Below are 20,187 nucleotides of genomic sequence, written 5' to 3' on the forward strand. Positions count from 1 at the left end.
GTCTTTTTCATTTGGCAAAGCGTCTCACTTGCCTCCTCAATTCAATAAAAAATGCACTTAATTTAAGAAAAAATGACTTATTCAGATTTAAATTTAAATGAAATAAATTACTCCTTACTGATGTTTTCTGGTTCAGTGCTGTAGTGGAGGGAATACACTGCAAAAACCATCTAGAAATAAGTCAAAATGTCTATTAATTTAATTAATTTATTAATTTGTCTTAAATTAAATGTATTTAACCTTAATTTGAGTAGGTAAATAAGATTAATTGCCAATGGGATGAGGATATTTAATCTTAAAATAAGATAATTAGATAATATGCACTTGAAATAAGACAATTAATTAGTTTTTTCTTATTTTAAATGTGAATTGTCTTATTCCATTGGCAGAGTGTCTCACTTACCCCCTAAATTCAAGAAAAAATTCACTTATTTTAAGAAAAAAATGACTGATGTAGATTTAGATTTTTTCCAGTGTATAGACAATATCTGCAGCTTCTGACCCCGTAGCATGCAATCATTTATCAGTCCTCTGAACTGTCAAAGGTCAGAGATACTTGAAACTTCCACCGACTCTGCTGGAAATCGTATGATTGTTGATGCTTGCACAGATACTAAATAATCACGGTTAATTAAATGGAGAGTGATGGCTGCGGCCTATTTCCAGCCTTAATGTTCCTCAGTCCACGCTGACATGGAGCTCTTAGAGGAAGGAAGATGTCAGATAATCAATAGTGCGGTCTCATCCGTCGGCAGCTTAGCTAGTGTTTGAACCTATTTGTGAGCACATCAGTTATTCTTTCATGATGCCAGAAAACGAGTCTTCTCAGCCGCTGACGCAGTTTGAAGCGAGAGCTGCACAGGTTATGGAATTAAGGCAAGCCGTAAACTGACAAAAACGATCTAGAAATAAGGAAATATTTCTTACATTAAGTGTATTTACCCTTAATTTGAGCAGGTAATTAAGATGCTTTGCCAATGGGATGAGTATTTTTACTCTTGAGATAAGTGTGGTCAGAAAATTTAGATTTCTCTTATTTCATATGCTATTTACTCACTGAAAAATGTTTTTCACTCAATCCGTTTCACCTGCATGTCAGAGTCTTGGTCTGTTTGTTCCTGTTTTTCTTGGTTTTCCATTTGTTGTCCTCTGCTGCCCTCTTGTGTCCTCTTTCCCTTGCTCTGTTTTTCTGTTCTGCCTGCACCTGTTTTCAATTCCCTCATCAGCTCTCTCTTTGCCTCTGTCCCCTTTAAAAGCCCTCCCTCTTCAGTTCCTGTTTGCTGGATCCTCGTCTAACTTCTGTCTGTGTTCCTCGTCTCTCCCTGGCTCCTAGTTTTGGTTTACTCCTGATGTCTCCTTGGTTCAGGTGCGTTAGTAGTTTTCTGTTGGACTTTGATTCCTGCTCTTGGATCTGTGAACTTAAATAAACCCACTTTAATTCACCTCTGCCTACTGGTCTCTGCTAGTGATGGGCAAGTGAAGCCTCATGAAGCAATGAAGCTTTCCAACGCAAAGTGTTGAAAAAAGTTCATTACTCGATGCTTCATTCATCACTCACTAGTGACATCTGCTGGTGAAACTGTAACAGCCTTGTTACTCAGTTGGATCATACTTCCAAATATTAGGAAATGCAATATTGTCACAAAGTTTTCATCAAACTCATGTTTAGTAAGAGGAGAATCCTATTCAATTGTCATGTTTTAATGATTAAAATGATTTGTAGCCAATCTAATCCTTGACCATCAGTGGTGGTGTTAGGTTTTCTTTTATGTCATGGACTTATTAGACAATGAAGATATGTGTTACTTTAATGTATTGAGAACTGAGTGACTGTTGCTGCAGACTCTGTGTACTTTGAGCTTGAAACTTGCTCCCTTAAAGACAGAATTTGTTTAAAATCATCTCTTCCTAGCAGTTCTAGTTCTGATTCTTAATATTAAGTTACACATAGAGTTTGCCTCTTCTAATGGCTTTTAGTCTGGTTTTGATGTGTGATTCTGATGCATCTCCTGATTAAACAAAAGAAAATATAGAAATTTCTGGATTTTAGGTTTAATTGTTTTTATTTAGGAATAGGACTTTTTTCACAGTTTCAGGTTGTGATTGTGATCTGTCATCTCATAATACTCCCACATATGAGAGGTTTTTCTCTTTTTTGACGGCTCCATTACAACCACTGCTGATGAAAACTGTTCTGCTGATACCAAACCACCTACTACAACCCACAAAGCAACAGGATTCATCGCTCTTTTATTTTGAAAACCGCGCGCAAAATGAAGCAGTCACGTGACCAATGCAATGCGAGGCCTCGTTTGTTGCCAGTCACGTGGTTTTCAACAAGACAACACAGGCCTCGAAGCGGGGCTTCATTGACACGCCCCCTTATTACTCGGTACAAGCCTCGAAGCCTGGCTTCAGATAGCCCATCACTAGTCTCTGCATTTAGGTCCTCCAAACAAACACCGCTTCATGACACTGCAAAGCCACCTAATGCCTGAGTGAGGGGTGTGTGTAGACAAGACATACTTCTTCCCAAAACAAGGTTTATTCATAACATGCTACTGTTTAACCAAAGTGTGTTTAATTGGTTTTGACTCGGACTACTTTCCGTTATCGTATTTAACGGGGAACAAACACTGAACGGATCAGAACAGGGCTGATTACCGTGCAATAAGTGCCGTATGATGAACTGTTCTCTCTTTGCAAAGATAAAATAAAATGAGTGAAATCCATCCATCTCCATTTATTTAACCGAAGTGAATAGTTGAATACTTTTTCCCAGGACAATAAGATATTTAGATAATATGCACTTAAAATAAGGCAATGGAATAGTTTTTTCTTATTTTAAATGTAAATAGTCTTGTTCCGTTTGCAAAGTGTCTGACATACCTTCTAGATTAAAGAAAAAATGATTTATTTAGTGTATCCTGTCTGAACTTTGGAAGGTTGTTAACGTTAGCTCAGCTTTAACCTCATTTATACTTTTAAACAGTTCCTTGTTTACTGCGGGGGGAATCTCTGTTACAGTTTATCTTCAGGTCTTTAATTAAAAGGCTGTTTTGACGTTTATTCTAGAGCAGTTTGTTTAAACCTTTGCACGAGGTTCTGCTGTGAGGTTAAAAGCGGATAATAACCTCGACGGTTTAGTTTTTAATTAGCTGGTGTTGGATGCTAAAGCTAAAGGCTAATCTAAGAGCAACCAAGGCAAAGATAGACATGCCAAGTTTATTTTTATTACACAATTCAGTACATGGGCAACTCAGAGTCCTTTACAAGTTTTAAATAATACAATAAAAGGAAAGTAAAAGCTGAGCAAAAGCAACTGCAGATTAAAAACATAATAAAAGCAGATAGTAAAACAAATAAAACTGTCAAACTAATGATACATCTGTTCATAGTTCAACTTCAAAAAGCAAAGGCAGGGCTAAACCAATGGGTTTTTAACTCTGACTTCAAAGAACTCAGGCTTTCAGATATTTTCCAGTCTGCTAGGAGTTTTTTCCAGATCAGTGGAGCATAGATGCTGCTTCCCCATGTTTGGTTCTAGTTCTGGGTGGACAGAGGAGGCTGGAACTAGAAGACCTGAGTGGTCTGGGAGGTAGATCCACTGACAACAGATCTGTTATGATCTATTCAGTGATTTATACATCAGTTTGGATGTGATCAACCATTAAATGGCCATTATTAGCAGTTATCAGTTCCACATAGTGGCTCCAGACTGTGCCTCTCCTGCCTTCTTCTAGTAGGTTTCTTATGGCTAATAATATGGAACGTATCGTTGATAACTAATATCAAAACCTTACAGTATATATTTTTATTGGGCAGATGTCAAGCATCTGATAATCAATTAGAGAGTAAATGAAGGTAGGAGCCAGATGCTAACCATTCATTTTCCATTGTTAAACAACATAGTAACAGAAATCACAAAGCACTCTGGTTAAAATAGATAATATAAATAGATCATAAATTGCTGCACATGTTCAGAAAGGTCCAAACAGACAGCAGCAAACCATTTGGAAACAAACCATGCAAAGAGCAGTGTTGCCAACTTAGCGCTTTAGTCGCTATATTTAGCCACTTTTCAGACCCCTCTAGCACTTTGATTTCTAAAAAGCTCCTAGCGCCAAATCTAGAGACTTTTTTCTGCTACTGGAGACTTTGGAGACAACATCTAAAAGCAGCGAACTCTGCTCTCCAGAGCGAGTAGATTGGTAACCCCGCCTCCTGCTCTCCTCTATCTTGTCTGCTGTCATGATTCATGCAGCTATTATTTCATCCAAATGAAAAATGGAGAACAGATAAGCAGATCATGGCTTGTCTACAGTGAAAAGAAGGACTGGGTTATTTACTTTGGCCTTTTTGGAAACACAGGAAGGAGCAATCAGCTAAGTGAGCTTAGTGCTTGGAAAAAATCTTTCATTCCTTTAGAGACAGCATGAAAAGTCAGCTGAGTACAAAACATAGAGAGGAAAACAAGAAGAAAAGGGACAAGAAGAGAGGGACACAACCTAGAACAGATAATGGATGTCTATTCTATTAACATTTCTCTATCTGTAGAATGGGGCTGTTTTATGTGTTGTCTTCTCAGTCCAGAGGGCCCCCTGCCTGTCTTTGTCTAGGGCCCCAAGTTTCCTAAATCCGCCCTGATTAACTATACATGTAAAAATAATTTTTTCTTGAAAGCTGATCAACATGCTTTTGGTCTACTGCAATCATTATAATCAGCTGTGCTAAAGCAGGGAAACCTCTAAAACCTGCAGGAAAGAGGGCCTCAAGGGATGGTTGGGGATGCCTGAACTAAAGGTTTTGTATATAGCAGGTAGGTCTAGTGACACCTCCATTCATTGTGTGTATATATATATATATATATATATATATATATATATATATATATATATATATATATATATATATGCCGAAGAGGGCGTTTCATTTCATATATATAAAGAGATATACATATATAAATGGAGGTGTCAGTAGACCTACCTGCTGCAGGTAAGACATTGGCAGCTCATTCTAAAAATACTAAGTGCTTTTAGATTGTTATAGCTGTTATTTGCCATAAAAAAAGCTATTCAGGTTTAATTTGTCCGCTTAAATAGATATAAGATGTAAAGTAGTTTAAATCGATCCGTAGTTGTTGTTTTTTCTATGTCTGTGGGACTGATGGATTGGTGTGACTGCTCCTTTAAGAGCGGAGTCAAAACAATGTGCGTGGGGCGGCTAGCCGCACGGAAGTGCTTTGATCTCGGCGGCTGTACAGCTACATTGTTTGGGAAATGATAGCTGGTGTATATTTATCATCCCGTTTCCTCTATTAAACATTTCTCGAAGAGGGCGTTTCATTTTTAATATTTTTATTTATATTCCAACCCCTACACGAAGGAGAGTTAGCCTGCCTGCTAGCTTAGCTCCATATAAACCAGCAGCCATGCCGCCCTACTCCGAAGTGAGAAAAAGCAACCACTTCTACTACTTCATCAAATTCACACTAAATGTCTACTCCATGATATTCTCGGTAAGTGCGATGTGTATTTAATTATATCTGTGTCCATTGAGGGTTTACCTGAGTGTAGGCGACGAGCCGACGGTCATCTTTGGCAGCATCTCCCCAGCCTTCAGCTAAAAAACTCTAGTTTGTTCCTGTACTCCTCTCTCCTGGCCTGTAGCTGTTCAATTAAACATCTGTTCCTATACATTAACTATGAGGGTAATCCTGTTTACAATTCGGCATATATCCCGAAATAAATTTATCAACCATTTTATTGTAATTTAAATTTAAACTGTAAATCGCCCCTAACCGTAGCCCCTCTCAGCTTTTAATGCACTAACCCTGCTTATTTTTTTAGCTCTTTTGAATTTAGGTTTATTTAAAATCACTTTCCTGTTATTAGTGTGCTCAAAAATAGTTTTAGTTTATGCTTTCAATATGAATCAAATAAACCGGGTGTGTAGTTTATTTGTGACAGCTGAGGTTTGTGGATGCAAGCTAACAGATGGATGCTTCACATCAAAGGGGAATTATACAGGTGCTGGTCATAAAATTAGAATATCATGAAAAAGTAGATTGATTTCAGTAATTCCATTTAAAAAGTGAAACTTGTATATTATATTCATACATTACATACAAACTCATATATTTCAGATGTTTATTTTGTTTAATTTTGATGATTACAAATGAAAATCTCAAATTCATCATATCAGAAAATTAGAATATTACTGAAGACCAATAAAAACAAAGGATTTATAGAAATGTTGGCCAACTGAAAAGTATGAACATGAAAAGTATGAGCATGTACAGCACTCAGTATTTAGTTGGGCCTCCTTTGGCCTGTATTACTGCAGCAATGCGGCGTGGCATGGAGTCGATCAGTCTGTGGCACTGCTCAGGTGTTATGATAGCCCAGGTTGCTCTAATAGTGGCTTTTAGCTCTTCTGAATTGTTGGGTCTGGTGTATTGCATCTTCTTCTTCACAATACCCCATAGATTTTCTATGGGGTTAAGGTCAGGAGAGTTTGCTGGCCAATTAAGAACAGGGATACCATGGTCCTTCAACCAGGTACTGGTAGCTTTGGCATTGTGTGCAGGTGCCAAGTCCTGTTGGAAAATGAAATCTGCATCTCCAAAAAGTTGGTCAGCTGCAGGAAGCATGAAGTGCTCTAAAACTTCCTGGTATGTGGCTGCGTTGACCCTGGACCTCAGAAAACACAATGGACCAACACCAGCAGATGACATGGCACCCCAAACCATCACTGACTGTGGAAACTTTACACTGGACTTCAAGCAACGTGGATGAAGTGCCTCTCTTCTTTTCCTCCAGACTCTGGGACCTTGATTTCCAAAGGAAATGCAAAATTTACTTTCATCAGAGAACATGACTTTGGACCACTCACCAGCAGTCCAGTCCTGTTTCTCTTTAGACGCTTCTGACGCTGTCTGTGGTTCAAGAGTGGCTTGACACAAGGAATGCGACAGCAGAAACCCATGTCTTTCATACGTCTGTGTGTGGTGGTTCTTGAAGCACTCACTCCAGCTGCAGTCCACTCTTTGTGAATCTCCCCCACATTTTTGAAGGGGTTTTGTTTCACAATCCTCTCCAGGGTGCGGTTATCTCTCTTGCTTGTACACTTTTTTCGACCACATCTTTTCCTTCCCTTCGCCTCTCTATTAATGTGCTTGGACACTGAGCTCTGTGAACAGCCAGCCTCTTTAGCGATGACCTTTTGTGTCTTGCCCTCCTTGTGCAAGGTGTCGATGGTCGTCTTTTGGACAACTGTCAAGTCAGCAGTCTTCCCCATGATTGTGTAGCCTATAGAACTAGACTGAAAGACCATTTAAAGGCTTTTGCAGGTGGTTTGAGTTAATTAGCTGATTAGAGTGTGGCACCAGGGGCCATCAATTTTGAACCTTTTCACAATATTCTAATTTTCTGAGATGATGAATTTGAGATTTTCATTTGTTGTCATTTGTAATCATCAAAATGAAACAAAATAAACATCTGAAATATATGATTTTGTATGTAATGTATGAATATAATATACAAGTTTCACTTTTTAAATGGAATTACTGAAATCAATCTACTTTTTCATGATATTCTAATTTTATGACCAGCACCTGTATACCTTTATTTAGGGCAAAATGATTTAATTGCGAAGAGAGATGGGGAGTAATGAGAAATATCTGGCCTCAGATTGATGTTTGTTTTTGTCTCTGAGACAAAACAAAGCGATGAGAGGCCAGCAAACAGCACAGTGGTGCAGGGCGTTGGGTGGTTTTAAAGGGATGATAATGGAATTGATTCTGCCGACAGAAAGTCTGAGCCGACGAAAATAAAACCACTCCAATCCCCCTGGTCTTTACTGCATAGAAACTAGGCTTTTACTCTTATTTTATCTAAGGCCCATATATGCTCAGGACCCTCAGGTATATTTCACTTGATTTTTGGTGTAGATAAGAAAACAAATACATATTAGCAAAGTTAAATGGATGTAGAGGCATTTCTTTCCATAATTTAATTGGCTTTTACTGGAATGAAACTAGATACAAGCTTAATTCTATTCACACACAATAAGCAGAAAGAAGTTGTAATGCTTTAACTCAGGGGTGGGCAATTCCAGTTCCTGAGGGCCGCTATCCTTCAACCTTTAGACGCTCCTTTGGTTCAACAGACCTGAATCGAATAATTAGATGATTGAGAGGACTCTGCAGGAACTGACTGCATACTAAGGAGGTACCTCAACCATTTGATTCAGGTGTGTTGGACCAAGGATGGATATAAAAGTTGCAGGATAGTGGTGTTCTGTCAGATGAGCATACCCCATCAGACCAGCATACCTACAGTCAATATGCAAGATGTCAGATTTGCATTAAACCCCTTAGTTTTGTATAAAAAATAGACTCTAAATCACCTCGATGGGCCTGTATTCCTTTAGTCATGTACCAAAATAATAATAATAAAGGTGAGATATGCTTCAACAAACACCAAAAAGTAAGTAATTAGTTTTTTGTACAGGACTAAAGGGATACGCGGCTGTTGAGGTGGTTTAGAGTCAATTTTTTGTACAAAACTAAAGGGATAAATTAGGGATGCACGATATTGGGATTTTGGCCGATATCCGATATTTTAAAACTCATGTAGCCGATAACTGATATCGATACTGATGTTAAAGCTGGACAAAAATAAGTAGTCATTGAAAATAGCAGTTTTGTCATCAATTTCTGACACTTTGATAAATAATATACTCAAATATATTTTCATATGCTGATATCAAATTGATTTCTAAAAACGCGGTATCGATCTATTTTACTTTCAAAATCTCGTGAAATTTCATCGTTCTGTTACAAACTCTCGTGATATTTTGCAAATTCTTGTGAGATTTTGTTAGTAAAATAGATCGATACCGCGTCAATATATCAACATATAAAAATATGGCAACATTTCGTGAATTTTCGGGGGATTTCGTAGCATAACGATGACATATAGCAATATTTCATTAGTAAAAGAGATTGATATGGTGTTTTTAAATGGCAATATATCATCATATGAAGATATTGGGATATTTTAATGTATCAATATTTTTTCCCTCGTCTTTAGAAGTTTTTAAGTCTGTAAAAAAGAAGTTTTTGAGGAAGAAGAAGAAGTAGTATACATATATATATTTTTTTTTAGACTTTAGAAACTCAGAAGCTGATCAAATATCGGGTTAAATATCGGTGGGGTGGCCGATGTCCGATATTCAGTTTTAAGGCCGATACCGATAGGGGGCCGATTATATCGTGCATCCCTAGGATAAATGGGTATTGAGTATAGGTATGCTCATCTGACATAACACCAGCGCCCCAGGAACTGGTTAAAGCAGGAACTGCTTAAACCAGTTTTATTTCAAAACAAAGTTTCAGATATTTATACTTAAGTAAGATAAGGATATATTTTCTTCGGATTCATTGAGGTTACATTGATGTTATTTGTTTCTTTTCTTTTCTATTTCAAAGCATATACATTTTTACCATTTATTTAACATTTTTATGTTAATTCCTCCGGTTGAATAACAGCCCATAGCATGATGCTACTACCCCCATGGTTCACCGTAGGAAAAAAACAAACATCAGGTTTCATCGGCCGACATCTAAAATCTCATTTATTTTCATGCTGATAGAAAAAGTCTTTCTGCTATAAGTTTTTGTAACTCATTGGTTAATTTTACATGGGTCAGTTGTTTCATACATTTTGTTGTTATTTTTTGCTTCCTGATTTAGTGATATTACTCAATCAAGCCTTTCCTAATTAGTAGGGCTGCAACTAACGATTATTTTAAAAATCGATGAATCAGCCGATTATTTTTTCGATTAATCGAAGAATCGGACAAAAAATATTTTTATATTAACCTCTTTATCCCTAAATAAACATTTTAGACAGAACAAACAAGCACACAAGTACAGGTTGCTCATTAACTGTACTGGTGCAATATAAAAAATAAATGTTTGTGTTAAAACTACGCAAACTTACATGAGAAATGTAGCTGTACATCCACAAAATATAGGCTACTTTGTTTCATAAAGCGCAAAAAAATACATTTTTGTTTTTTAAAGCCCCTAAGGGGTTCAAACAATAGGCCCCCCCATTTCAACAAATGAGTTTTCTTTAGACTAGAAGAGTTCTGCCTTTTAAGACAGGAAAGTATAGCAGTTAAAGTTGCTACTTGAGAAAATACTGAACCATAGAGATAAAAATAGCCCTGTGATTCAAATTATAAATTGTATTTGGAATAAAAATGAGAGAACTAGGGGTGCTAAAAAACACATCCTCCAAAGACAGATATTTACATGGAAATGTGGCAGATAATTAATTGACATATTACTGATCTTGCTGGATTTTATTCTGCTTTACTTCCATAAATTACAGGATCTTCTTTACTTTATCTTTGCCAGAAGATTTAAACTTTAAAATCCTTGCCCTCATAATTTGCAAGTTAATTTATTTATAAAGAAAATATAAACGCTGCTTAAGCTAATTCAAATGAAATTAAAAGTAAAATAAGTAGCCAACCTTCTCACTGTCTGTAACCTACTAACACGGTAAGGAAAGCATCAGATGAGCTACCTGAGAAACTAACGTAACGTTTCCCCACTTTAAAGCTACAGTGTGTAATAATTACAGGGATATACAGTCAGAAATGTAATATATTATACATAACTATGTTATTTATCATCATCTACGAGCTCAGCCTCTTAACCTTAATATTTGTGTTGCCTTAGAATTCGTTATTTATAATTACATAGGAGCGGGTCTCGCAGCCATGGAGGCAGACATCTTTGCGCTACGGCAGCGCAGAGCCAACAAACTAGTGATTGCGAGATCGCCAAAATGTCACAACGATGTAGAAAAAATAACGGGTATATTTATTATCTTAAGTCTATATGAAATCTATACCCTACACAGACTAATGAAATACTATCTGTAAAATTATCTATGTAAACAAACCATCACTTGAGAAGGTAGGTGATGCGGACGTTGTGGAAGACATTTTGTCCCGTAACGCTCGCCGTACTGTTGGGGGGGAGATGTTCATGTTGCTGCAGTCTGGACGTTAGATGTCGCTAAAAGTTACACACTGTAGCTTTAATAGAAAACAAACATGGTCGCTCATCCTCCTGATCAGCTCTCTTCACTGCCATCGAAGGCTCCAGCGTGTTTCCTTTTCAGGTGCTGCGTCATAACAGTGGTGCTTCCGTGCCATGTTCATTTGTTTTTACAAAAGTTGCATGTTACGACTTTTTTTGTGATCAGTTTGCGCCGTCAATCCCGGCGCATGCGCGCTTCATTTGCAGTCTGGACGCTGAGGGTAAACATCCTGCGGCTCAGACTGCAGCGCTGAGAGGGACTCCTGCGGGAGCGCCGCGGGAGAACGGGGTTGGGACGGGGGAGGCGCCCCACGACAATGACGACGGCGGCGGATGACGCATTAATCGCGCGACACAACTAATCGATGATGAAATTCGTTGCAAACGCTTTTAAAAGTCGATTTTTATCGATTTTATTGATTCGTTGTTTCAGCCCTACTAATTAGTGATGATGGGATTAAGGTCATGAACCGTTCTGCCTAATTGCTTCAACAATGCCCACAGTTAATGACCCTTCATGTGAACATGTCACCACCTACTGGTGGAGTGCAGAACTACAGTTAGTAATATAATCTGTGGTTTTTTGTAATTGTTTTTCTTGTTTTATGTTTTCCCATTTAAGTTCCTTCAAAATCGTGGTGTGTAAAATAAGAAGTTAGGTTGTATTTTTCTACCGTTTTAGTGAAATAAGCTCAAGCAGACAGTGAAGGTGCTTGTGCAAATTGGGCAATGACGAGCAAAATGAAAGGTGTTAGTCATTTTATTCAAACATAATAATTTTTCCACAGTTTTTGGTTTTACTCGGATTGGAAGTCATGTGTTCAACCAATCTTTTGGTTAAACCAGCCAATCGAATGTGTTTTTACCTCATCTATATTTGTACTAGGGCTAACCAATACAAATTAGTCACATTAGCCAAAATACTTGTTAAGTATTAAGATGTGTTTTGAACCTCTAGATTGGTTGGAAACAACCAATCTATTCATGGAATCTATCCAACTGACAGCAGCTCTCCTATAAACTCCCACATCTTGACTGAGTTGTGATGCTGAAACGCCCCCTCCATTACTGGACACACGCCTCAAAGCTCATCTCATAACATCGCTACCTAACATTCAACACTATAAAATAAGTAATAAAAGCCGGTGTGATTGGTGCTGATATCGTATTGGTCGATTCTCGAAGCTGCAATATCGGTATCGTATCAGAAATTAAAAGTTGTATCAAGACACCCCTAATTTAATCTATTACTAAATTATTGACAATTGTTTTAACATTAGATTAATCCATGTAATGTTTCCAGCATATTATAATGGTGACAATTTGAGCAATCAGAAACACTATTAAACTTTTTATACCTCTCTGCTGAAAAACAACTCCTAATGTAAAGAAACTGTTTATTTAAATCCTAAACATAGTTCATTATTTTTATTGAAGAATAAGAAACAAATGTGCAAAAAGGATATACAGAGTTTGACATTTAATGAATAATGGTCTGCCAGGAATAGGGCGGGGCAATTAATTGCATTTGCAATATAATTGTAATTTAACAAAACGCAGTTTTCAAACCGCAGAGGCACTGATTTTTAATCACTCTATATTTAACAAGAGTGAGACACTGAATTTCTCCCTTTAGGTTGTGGGTAAACACTTGAAGCATGTTAAGGGCTGGTTATCCTCCCGCAGCAGTGTGTCGCAGTGAGCTTCGTATGACTCATATATTATTGATTTATGCCAGATTTTGGAGCGTGGCTGCGCTATGTTATTCCACAACGCAAAGGGGGATAATCATCATCTGGTTTACCTGCGACACACACGCAGACCACCTGGTTTCTGAGCATAAACCAGGCTTTAGTCTCCACACATAGAGGTAGAAAGAGCTGCAGCTAGCAGCAGATCCGTGCGTGCAAGTAGAAGTAAACACTTTTTCACACAATGATTGCGGTAAAGTCCTGCAACAATGGACTCTGGGGAAACGGGCTTTCAAAAACTGAAAGGCTGGGATGAAACATCTACAAGCTTACGGTTAATGCAAAGGAAAATCGAAATAAAATCGCAGTCTTGGTTACAAATAATTCCAATTTAGATTTTTGGCAAAATTATTCAGCCCTAATCAGGAAGAATCTATTGGGTTCCCGCTGGAGCTTATGGACCCAAAGTATCTTCATGTTTTCTTTTTATGGTAAACAGCTGGCATACATGAAGTTATGATTGCTTTGCAGCATAGACCATGTCTAAATTGTCACATCTCATCTCTTTTAAAAATAAGTTTATGTTTTTCAGATTTCGATATGTTTCCCAGCCTGAATTCGCACTCAGTTACACATCCTGCTGGTATTTTGACCCCCGCTGTTCTCTACCAAAGAAAAGTGCTGCTGAAGCTTTCGGTAAATGAGGTTTTAAAGCGTTAGTTGCCTGATCCTGTTAGCCCTCCAGAACCCCTCTAATGTGATTTGCCTCTTCCTCATCTCTCCTTTCTACGGCTGTGATTTGGACCTGCTCACCACACAAAGCCTCCTTTGGCCCAGAGCTAGCTGTTGGACTTAATTAAAGCTATGGTTGCAGTGGGAATCATAGGTTTAGTTAATGCTGGTTAAGTAGGATTATAATGACAGAAGGGAAAAGGCAGACATCCAATGGGATTAATCACCACTTTCATTAACATTAAATTGTTGATTTGGGTTTTACTGATCAGATCTTTGCATCATACTGTAATTAGATCAGGTGTGTGCAGTGATATCCTCCCCCCAGCCTTTTCTTTTGAGTCTGTGGTGCATGCATGTATTTATTTCTGCTGAAAAATGCTGACACTGGAGGCTGGAACCCAGCCTGAATGACTTTACAAGGTTTTATAGAGAGCTCTCAGCATTAAGTAGAGCTGCAGCAGATTGCCTCTGTGTCTGAGCTGAAATCGATAGCACAGAGAAGGAATGAGGTTACTTCATATTTCGGAGCACTTTCCCTTTAACCAGTGAAAATAGCTGTTCAATTAGCTTAAGACCTGTCAGGATTTTCCACCCAATGCTGCACTACCCGAGTGTCTGAGCTGTTAGGGGGGAGAGTCCATAAACAATTGTTTAATTAACATAATTAAATCTCATTTTCTACTTTTGATGTTTTTAGGGTTGCAACTGAAAATTATTTTGCAAAATCGATTAAACTGTAGATAATTTTTTCAATTAATCAATTAATAAGCGGATAGCCAAAGCTTCCATAAAGAAGATTCTTTAAAAAATTAAACCAGGTGAATCTAAAACTTTGGAGAATAAAATTGTAAAATTACGATAATAAAGTCGCAATATTAAGAGAATAGAGTTGTATTTTATGAAACCCTTCCAAGAAGCCCTTTCTTATACAACTACTACTACACGCTATACTACTGCTACACGCTATACTGCTACACGCTATACTGCTACACGCTATACTGCTACACGCTATACTGCTACACGCTATACTGCTACACGCTATACTACACGCTATACTGCTACACGCTATACTACTACACGCTATACTGCTACACGCTATACTGCTACACGCTATACTGCTACACGCTATACTACACGCTATACTGCTACACGCTATACTACTACACGCTATACTGCTACTGCTACACGCTATACTGCTACTGCTACACGCTATACTGCTACACGCTATACTACTACACGCTATACTACTACACGCTATACTGCTACACGCTATACTACTACACGCTATACTGCTACTGCTACACGCTATACTGCTACTGCTACACGCTATACTGCTACACGCTATACTACTACACGCTATACTACTACACGCTATACTGCTACACGCTATACTGCTACACGCTATACTGCTACACGCTATACTACACGCTATACTGCTACACGCTATACTACTACACGCTATACTGCTACTGCTACACGCTATACTGCTACTGCTACACGCTATACTGCTACACGCTATACTACTACACGCTATACTACTACACGCTATACTGCTACACGCTATACTACTACACGCTATACTGCTACTGCTACACGCTATACTGCTACTGCTACACGCTATACTGCTACACGCTATACTACTACACGCTATACTACTACACGCTATACTGCTACACGCTATACTGCTACACGCTATACTACACGCTATACTGCTACACGCTATACTACTACACGCTATACTGCTACACGCTATACTGCTACACGCTATACTGCTACACGCTATACTGCTACACGCTATACTACACGCTATACTGCTACACGCTATACTACTACACGCTATACTGCTACTGCTACACGCTATACTGCTACTGCTACACGCTATACTGCTACACGCTATACTGCTACACGCTATACTGCTACACGCTATACTACTACACGCTATACTGCTACACGCTATACTACTACACGCTATACTACTACACGCTATACTGCTACACGCTATACTACTACACGCTATACTGCTACTGCTACACGCTATACTACTACACGCTATACTACTACACGCTATACTGCTACACGCTATACTGCTACACGCTATACTACACGCTATACTGCTACACGCTATACTACTACACGCTATACTGCTACTGCTACACGCTATACTGCTACTGCTACACGCTATACTGCTACTGCTACACGCTATACTGCTACACGCTATACTGCTACACGCTATACTGCTACACATGCTATACTACTACACACTCTATACTACTACACGCTATACTGCTACACGCTATACTGCTACACGCTATACTGCTACACGCTATACTAATCACCGGCCACTTTATTGGGTACGCCTGTCAAACTGCCCGTTAACACTTAATTTCTAAGCAGCCAATCACATGGCGGCAACTCAGTGCATTTAAGCATGTAGACTAGGGGTGGAACGGTTCACAAAATCCACGGTTCGGTTTGATTCACGGTTTCGTGGTCATGGTTTTCGGTTCGGTATATGTTGATTGTTACACCGAAATCCCATATAAATTTATGAAATTAATGAAAAAATCCCCCCAAAAATAATGGATTGTAATTATTTTAAATGATCCGCGGAAACCCTGGATCATTTCCGTATGTCTTGTTGCTTTGAATTTAATCATCTGGCGCATGCTCTCTACCATCTCCAAGGAACTCAGAGCGGAGCGGACGGGAGCCACAGTGGAGGCTGTAGGCTTTGCTTTGAGCAGCCGGTCTAGAGCGCAGCGGGGCGGAGCGCTGACGGAGTATGAGGGATTTCGGGGTTAGCATGACATGTTGGTCATGTTGCTGTTACCATAAACAAAACGTGTTGCACAATGCTTGCACACTGTTGCACTTTTATCCAAAACTTTCTTTCCGCCGTCATCGTAGGTCACTCTAAATGCAAAGCGCTCCCATACAGCAGACCTATAAAGTGCTGCTGGCGCGTCTTCCAACTCCTGTTCTTTCCCACTCGCCATACCCACACAATTCTCCACAACAACTGATTTTTTTCTGCTACACCCGGCTAAGCTGCTTCGCTTCTTCTTCTTCTTGTTTACTACTGGTGGTTGGCTTTGGTCGCAGTACCACCACCTTCTGCTCTGGAGTGTAAACGCTTCGCCTATGAGAAAAAGGAGCACGAACCGAACGAAACACACGCGAATCGAACCTAGACAGTCGAACCGAACGGTTCGGAAGGTTTTCATAAACCGTTCCATCCCTAATATACAGAGTTTGACTTTAATGAATGAAAGTCTGTCATCAGGAATAGGGCGGGGCAATGAATTGCATTTGCAATTTAACTATTACAACTTTAAAAATTTTTTTTTAATAAAATAAACAAAAAAATAGATTATTGGTCCTATTTGGTCCCACCTGAACATGATTTTATGTCAGTAGGGCTGAAACAATTGTATTAATCGTAATTAATCAATTATTAAAATAATCGTCAATTAATTTAGTAACTGATTAACAGTAAACTGCCATATAAAAAATGAATTTAGCTGAATGAGTAATTATACAAAAACCAAAAAAATCTGTCTTTTGCATTTAAGATTTTAAAAAAAGTGTTTGTCTGTCTGTCTTCTCTATCCAGAACTCACAAGTGGAAAAGTTTGCACAGCGGCAAAAGGTCAATGCTTTTGCCGCTGAATTTTTGCCAGATAAAAATTGAGTGTAAGGACTTCAATGTCTAAAAAAATTCAGTGTTTAAAATTCGGTGTTTAAAAAACTAAACTTTCATAGTTTAGTTTTAAACATTTCAAATTTAATATTTTTAAAGAATTTGAATGGCAAAAAATCTCTTATTCTGGTTAATCTTTCAGTAAATGGAAAGTTTTACTCTAGTTTTGATTATTTATTCATAACAAATCAGAAAGTGATTTAAGTAGCCAAAGGTTTTTTTCACTTCACCAGAATTGCTGTTGAAAGAATCACATTTTTCTTTCTTGTAGGTTTTGTTTGCATGAAACAGAAGCGCATACAGTAGCTATTTGCCGCAGCTCTGCGCTGGAATAAAGGTCTTCATGCCATGAATTGTCTTCTTTTTCCACGCAGCTCATGGGCCTCTGCGTGTTGTGTGTGGGAGTGTATGCGGAAGTGGAAAGGCAGAAGAATCGCACCCTGGAGGGTCTTTTTCTGGCTCCCGCCGTGGTGCTCATCCTGCTCGGCCTGGTGATGTTCACTGTGTCCGTAGTGGGAATGGTTGGATCCCTCAGAGACAACAAGACCCTGCTGCACATGGTAGGAATGCATCCTCTGCAGGGTTGGTCACTTTTGACATGTTCATTGTGGAAATATGGCAGTCAAAGAGTTAAAGGTTCCTGATTATCTGCTCAATTGAAATCATTTGGGTTTATTTTTAGTTTTTAATGACATAGATTACCATAAACATCAAATCTAAGAAATCTATTTCACATTTATTACCCAACAGCTAAGCTCATAAACCCAATTTGATGGCCTTTTTCCTCGCTTCATGCAAAGACGCAGCTGTTGGATTTGTCTCAAACAGAGGAAAAGCTCAAAACGAGTATGGCTGCATTACAGTGGTTGCTATGCAACAATCTAATTGGGTATAGCTGGATGATCGGTAATAAAACAGAATCTTAGAATTGAAAACTGAAAGGACTGTTGTTAGAAGAAGGAGATTAGACAATCAGCAAAACAAAGGTGTGGTAATAATTGCTGTTTTTATCTCGGGAGGCTTTCCTTTCTGTTTTATTTCTCTTTTGAAGGCCTTTACCATCGTTAGTGGAGCAGTGTTTGCATAGAAAGATCGTCTGTTGAGCACAAGCTTAAGCTTCAACCAAAAAATTGATGCAAACTCACAGTGTTGGTGTAATAAAAAATCTAAATGGTTAAATGAGTTCAGCTTCTTCAGTGTAGCGGTGCCGAGTCAGAAAACTGACCCCAGCCTACATAATGGGAACATTATTGGTACAGGTCAGATACAAAAAGATCAGATTCTATTTATAATGCTCATTTAAAACTAAAAATGGAAGATTTCATTTTAGGTTGAGAGAAGAAGTAGAAACGGTGAATAAAATAAGACAAGCTGTAAAATAATAGTAATGTAAACCAGTGGCGCCTCCAGAAATGTTTCATAGGGGGTCAGATGGTGCCAAATTATTGAAATAAATCTGTGTCGCTGGGATTTGAATTAAAAATGCCACTGAAATTAAAATGTTGTATGTTTGTACCTCTGTTTCAGTGTTAAAATATATTCAGAACACATTTTTGACCTGGAAAAAAAATCGTCATTATTTCACAGTTAAAATTTCATTTGTTATTTTCTCTTCAAGCTAAAATTCACATCACTATTTCAAAGTGATTACATTTTCAATACTTATTTTTAAGTTTAATTTTTAAGTTTAAAAAAAATTCTTCGTATAAAAAAATTAAACCTTTTAAAATTCAAACTTAATATTTTCAGCCTCCTGAGATTCAACTGGCTCTATTTCACTGTCTTAAATTCAGCGTCTAAATTCAGTGTAAAAAGGGAAGGGTTACTTCAGGTCACAGACATTAGCAATGGATTGTGGCGTCCAACACCCAGCCAATCCCTTACGTTTTCTTAGTCACGTGACGTGACGCTGGTGGCACCCATACGGAAGGAAAACCAGCATGACGGAGCAGGTCATGCAAGCTAACGCTAACTCAACGGTGAGTTTATTACTTTAATTTTTCTGTAGTTGGGTTAGCGTTAGTGTGCATGCTGGTTTTCCCTCCATATGAGCGTCACAAGCAAAAAATAACAAAATTAACTTAAGTAATCCTTCCTTGGCTATGCTTTACAAACAGAACAATGACACTAGCCAAACCAGTTTAACAAAAATAAATGCTTTATTCTCAGCAGCTGCCCGTTACAAAAAAAAGTCTTCAGCGTGTTCTTTATCTATCTATCTATCTATCTATCTATCTATCTATCTATCTATCTATCTATCTATCTATCTATCTATCTATCTATCTATCTATCTATCTATCTATCTATCTATCTATCTATCTATCTATCTCTTGAGTCATGGAACTGTGCTTACAGCTCCTTATTTCATGTAAACTAATAACTTGTGTACATGATACTTGTTGATGAGATTAAAATTATTTCTATTAGCATTAAAAGAGCATTAAATTAGAGTTCCTCATTCCTGTATAAACCCTGTGAACGTTTAATTTAATATGACATATTTAAAAATATCCCCATCATCATCGAGCAGATGTTCAGTTTCTGCCCAAATATTTTCTTTCTGTTGTGGATTTTTGTAACAGGGATAACTAGGATCATACATAGTTTGTAGGAACTCTGTTTGTTCTCTGCTTCCAAACTCATCATCTCTTCATCCATTCCTGCAATAAGAATTTGTGAGATGCGCTCTGGAATCTCACAACTTCTTCCTGGTCTATTAAAGCACCAATAGTCTGCATCCAATTATTTAATTAATTGCTCTTAGTTTTTTGGATTATATTTTCTAGTTACCGACCTGTTTTTACTATAATTTAATTTGAAAAACCGGGTCTTCTCTACATTCTTTTTCCTGTTTGGTGCGATTGCAATTGCGGGTCTTGATCTGGACTTACCGGAGCGGAGCCAAAAAGAGCTCAGCTCTGTATTTTGACGGTGAGGGA

General features: G+C 38.1%; 1 protein-coding gene across 1 annotated transcript in view; it reads left to right on the forward strand.

Moving 5' to 3' along the window:
- The first annotated feature begins 5,187 nt into the window (after positions 1-5,187).
- The window catches only part of zgc:110329 (uncharacterized protein LOC550500 homolog), a 45,680-nt gene continuing 30,680 nt past the window's right edge, over positions 5,188-20,187 (forward strand). Inside the window, exons 1-2 of the mRNA XM_038281995.1 lie at positions 5,188-5,518; positions 17,623-17,808. Of these exons, the coding sequence (XP_038137923.1) occupies positions 5,432-5,518; positions 17,623-17,808 (273 nt within the window). The 5' untranslated portion in view covers positions 5,188-5,431. The remainder of the gene's footprint in view (positions 5,519-17,622; positions 17,809-20,187) is intronic.

The sequence above is a fragment of the Cyprinodon tularosa genome, unplaced genomic scaffold (assembly GCF_016077235.1).
Source record: "Cyprinodon tularosa strain WSP-4 unplaced genomic scaffold, ASM1607723v1 ctg178, whole genome shotgun sequence".
Classification (NCBI taxonomy): domain Eukaryota; kingdom Metazoa; phylum Chordata; class Actinopteri; order Cyprinodontiformes; family Cyprinodontidae; genus Cyprinodon; species Cyprinodon tularosa.